At 47.0% G+C, this 4,895-nt stretch overlaps 1 protein-coding gene across 3 annotated transcripts in view; it reads right to left on the bottom strand.

Moving 5' to 3' along the window:
- Window positions 1-1,082: 1,082 nt before the first annotated feature.
- Window positions 1,083-4,895, bottom strand: part of klf4 (Kruppel like factor 4) — a 4,743-nt gene continuing 930 nt past the window's right edge. For 2 of the 3 annotated variants that reach the window (XM_079755485.1, XM_079755486.1), the window contains exons 3-5: window positions 3,655-4,603; window positions 2,708-2,878; window positions 1,083-2,011 (exon numbers count right to left, since the gene is read on the bottom strand). In XM_079755485.1, coding sequence (XP_079611611.1) covers window positions 1,836-2,011; window positions 2,708-2,878; window positions 3,655-4,603 — 1,296 coding nt within the window. In that variant the 3' untranslated portion in view covers window positions 1,083-1,835. The remainder of the gene's footprint in view (window positions 2,012-2,707; window positions 2,879-3,654; window positions 4,604-4,895) is intronic. The other variant, XR_013812614.1, reaches the window with a different exon arrangement.

The following is a 4,895-nucleotide window of genomic DNA, read 5'->3' as shown; positions in this document are numbered from 1 at the left end:
GAGTTTTTGGAATACCATCTTTTAAAAAAAGACAACACCACTGCAGCACTTCACATTGTAACATGAGATTTTGACTTAATGTTAGCCTATCTACACATTGTATTTGTTACGAGAAGGGATGGGTAGACAGGGAAAGAAATTGTTAAATAGCTTTTTTACCTTGCATCTTATTAATTATCAAATGTAATTAAGCAGCCCGTCAAGTGACATGTTAGTAGAAAAACCCTCCACACCATTTTTGGGTTGATGAAAACCTCATGTAAAAAAAAAACGTAGAACGTTTAGGATTATATTCTTCAGCTGTTCAATGTGTGTCGCTGATCGCACCAGATACAATGCTGACTCTGAGAAAGATACGGTGTCACAGCTGAATTTCATCCAGTAGCTTGGTTTCCCTGCCCATTCTTCCAGCTGGCAGGTGGAAAGGGAGCACAATGGAAAGTGGACATTGTAGAGGTATTTTTTGACCATCCTTTTAGCTGGGAACATTGTGCGAGATTGCCTGAGGCGCAAACTCTTTATTATCCAGGGTAGATATTGTGTGTCGCATCCATCGCCTTTTGTTGTCATTTAAAAGGCGCTCATCCACTCCCCGAGTCCGACCCTATACTAAACTAAGGTTTTGGGATGAAAAGAGTTGAACCTATAATGTTCTCAGCAGGAGAAACAAATGGTGTGAATGAAATCAGTAAACATCTACCCAGAACCGGAGTCCTCCTTTTGGAATAAAAGTTTAACGGATGGGAAAATAAAGTAGTCCGGTCAAATACGTTTTTATTATAATGTAAAATACATAAAATACAAAACGTTAAGAAAGCATTTTTCTATTTACAAATGTACAAAAAGAAATAAGGATTATATTATATTTTGGCTTTAAACAAAACAAGTATTTTGTTCAGAGTTACACATTTAATACAAAAATATGACTGGTGTGTCTCCTATAAATTATTGCACGGTGCAGCTGCAGTGCATTGAAGATTGCCGTCACCATTGAAGAGGGTTTTCACCTGATAAGATAGTCTGACTGTAGAGTAGCCTCCAAAATTACACTCAGACATATGGCACAGTCCTATTCTCTTTAGGTCTTTCTCATTCTCATGCTGTTGCTTTGTTTGTTGTCTTTCTTGTTCCCTGGTACCATTCCCGTAAATCCGTTATTTTCGAGCCCAGAACCTTCCTGTAACATAAATTAGAATTGTACCTGAATTGGATGGCATCGCAGGTGAAATTTCTCTATAAATATCGATTGTTTGTAATACAGTTTGTAAAGAAACGTGTCATTACTGAGAGACGGCTAGCAGGGGTTTGTGCTCTCGCTAGGCCTCTTGGATACCGGCTGTGTCTGCCCGACAGTGATATCCTTTCTCCAGGTCATAAGTGCTTCTTGGCACTCGGTTATCCAAGCTAATGGTTGTTCTGCTTTAAGTAAGACAAATTCCAGTTTTGGTCCCTTGAGAGTTGAGTTGAGCCGGCCCTGATCGAGAGAGCGGACATGTTGAAATCACCTGTCCCAGCGGCACAAGGACAGGGCTAGTCCATTCCCGGAGAACGATTCCTGCTATTATTTTCTTTTTAATAAGCAGCTATCAACAAACAGCGTGTCTTGTGATGCTTCCCAGCATTGCTTGAAGGCAAATAATGGTTTTCAAAATATGAACTTTGGCATTTTTTCAGTGTGGGAAGGGGGGGGGTTATATTTTTGGATTTTGCTTAGTTCTTTTTGGCGTTTGCCTTCCTCCACCACCATCACCACCACCACCTGCACCCCCCCCCCCCTCCCCCCATCAACCCATCATCATCATCCTCAGGGTCCGTCCCCTTCCAGATCGCCCCCCTCACAGGTGTCTCTTCATGTGCAGGGCCAGGTGGTCCGACCGAGAGAAGGCGCGGTCGCACTTCTGACACTGGAAGGGTCGGTGGCCCGTGTGCTTCCGGTAGTGACGCGTGAGCTCGTCTGAGCGGGCGAACTTCCAGCCACATCCCTCCCAGTCACAATGGTAAGGCTTCTCCCCTGTACACACACACACACAAACACACACACACACACACACACACAAACACACACAGGAAGGAGACAGAAAAAGGCACAGTAAGTTAGCCGTTTGGACTAGCCTGATAATCGTCCAGAAACATCACGAAGTTCAAACTTTGTGGACTTTGAACCAATCACAAAGTGGGTAACGAGGCACCCTGTGACATTGCTGTCACGTCACATGCGGAATCGCTTGTGACGTGGAATCGTTGAGGCCGTTGCGGCAATGGCAGATCCATGGACATTTAAAAACATGGAATGAAAACTTTGCACTACTGGAGTCATCGTTCCGGTCCCTATGCTGCGCTGATTATCACTCAAGCAACCGACACCAGAACATGAACCGAGTAACATGTCCAAAAAGGTTGGTGGAGGTTCAGGGGTGGATCCAAGCAACATTTGACCCTCAGCAGGTGAAAAGCAAGTCAAAGTCCAACTAAACGTGTCTTATGTATAATAATATATAGAATATAATAATAATAATAATAATAAGGCATTAAAATCATGAGAAGATCCAAACCAACACAACTTTTTCATTATAAATTGTCTATAACAGAACTATTTATAATTCATAATATATTATATTAATGTGTTAACAATATGAACCATAATAACAGTAACATCCAAAACGTGTAGTAACAATACTTGTAGCTATACGTATGGCTCATAAGTCACCTGTGTGCGTGCGATGGTGGGCCTTCAGGTGGGAGCTCTTGGTGTAGGTCTTGCCACAGCCCACGTAGTCGCAGGTGTGCGTGGCGATCCGCTTCCTTGGCCAGGAGCGCCGGCCACGCTTCGGCTTGCTCTCCTCTTGTACCCGTCCCCCCGTGGAGATCAGGTGGGGCTCTGCAGGGGGTCAAAGGTCACGGTCCACCATCACCTCACAGCACTAGTCATTCGCCTGGCCTTGTTCTAAACCCCGCGACCTGATCTACGAGGGGCCTCAGGAGTGAAGATGTTCTCAGCTTTGTTTTTGATCAGAACGCAACGCCAATAGAACACGTTAACAGTATGAGTGTGGATGTGTGCTGTTGATCTCGGGAGAGGCACAATCGTTTACTGTAAACAACTAACTAAATAACTGAGGTCTGGAGGTGTCGACTCAACAGGGCACTTATGCTTATTTCAGGACAGTCTTTACAGCTGATTTCTATGTAAAGAGACGAAAAACACAACAAACATGATTATCTTGATTGGTGGCTTGACGTTTTAAGGCTACCTTTCAGAATCACTGAATTCTATATTTTCTTTTTATTCCCCACAAAAACATCAGAGAGCAGATTATCAGAAAAGGACCAGGGAGTATAATTAATGCAGTATCTTTCTCTATTTCATGTAAAACATGCTTGTTAAGGTAATACGTGTTCAAAGAGCCGAGAAGACCAAGTTAACTAAATTAGTAAGTAAATGGAAATTGCTTGAATTTCATTTTTAGCTTCGAGAGTCAACACGTTTATACAAGGAAACCTGCAATCGGTTTTCATTTCCAGCGCCTGATTATAAAGAAAGGCATTCGAGGGTGTGACGTCTAGGTTTCCATTTTGTCTATTAAAAGAGTGAAAGAAATGCCGATACATTCACCACGTGGGGGGGGGGGACAGGTTTAACAGACAGGTACTGACCTTGGTAGTGCATGGACAGCTGTGGGAAGGGGGAAGGATAACCCTGGGGAGGGGAGCTGTGGTGGAAGCCCTGTGCGTGCTGGGGCAGTGGGTTGTGGTGGTGCTGGTGCTGGTGGTGCTGGTGGTGGTGGTGACCCAGGACCTGGTGGTCCGGGGAGGTGGAGGACAGTCTGCTGCCGGCCGTCCCCGCCAGGCGCCCGCCCCCGTGGGGGAAGCAGCGCGTGGGGTCCCCCCTGCCCTGGGAGCCCACCCGGGTCATCTGGAGGTCCAGGGGCTGGGCGATGGTGCAGTCGCCGGGGTTCTCCTGCTTTATCCGGTGGCACGGAAACGGCAGCGCCGAAGCAGCGGCGGACGAAGATGACGAAGACGACGACGATGAGGTGGCGGAGGAGGATAAGGGCTCCGACACGACGCTCACGCAGGCTTTGCTCACGTTGACGCCCTGGCAGTAGTCGCCCATGTCCATGGTGGTCTTCACCACAAACTTGCCATGGACGCTGGCGCCGCCGGCGGTGGAGGCGTTGGTGCCGGAGGCGGGGTGGTGGAGGTAGGCGGGGTCCAGCTCGGGCCTCATGAGCTCCGCCACGAAGCCCCCGGACGGGGACACGTCGCTGAGGTCCGGCAGGGTGTAGAGGAGCTCGCCGGCGGGGCCTTGGGGAGAGGGGAGAGGGTAGGAGGAGGAGTAGGAGGCGGGGGACGGAGACAGGGACGAGGTCTGGGCCGGGCCGCACGCCGCCATCGCCTCCTGCTGCTGCTGCTGCTGCTGCTGCTGCTGCTGTATGAGCAGGGAGTTGGACAGGATGAAGTCGTAGTCCAGTAAGTCCAGGTCTGGTTCTGAGTCTTTCTTGGCCATGCTACAGTGAGCGGCGGCGGCCGAGGTGTGGTCCAGGCCGGAGGAACTGCTTCCTGTCGGAGCTCTCTTAAGGTGGGACAACTCCTCCTTCCATCGCTAGAAGGAAATGTTGGAAAAATGCTTAATCGACAAATTCCCGATGTGTCGCAGGATACACGCTGCCATTTTACTAACTATCTAGTTACTATATATATATATATATATATATATATATATTAACTATATATATATATTACATTAAGATATAGTTGGAAACCTTACTAGGCATACACACCATGATTGACATTTAAAAGTTGGTAAACTGCTGGTAGAATAAGCCTTTAGCAGTACAGTAGCCTATACCTTTGAGGCATTCTTCTATATTTATATAGGTTTTACCCAGTAAGTT

Source organism: Pollachius pollachius, assembly GCF_949987615.1.
Source record: "Pollachius pollachius genome assembly, chromosome: 18".
Lineage (NCBI taxonomy): Eukaryota > Metazoa > Chordata > Actinopteri > Gadiformes > Gadidae > Pollachius > Pollachius pollachius.
Note: the sequence above shows the minus strand (reverse complement) of the source record. Positions and strands in the feature narration are given on the sequence as shown.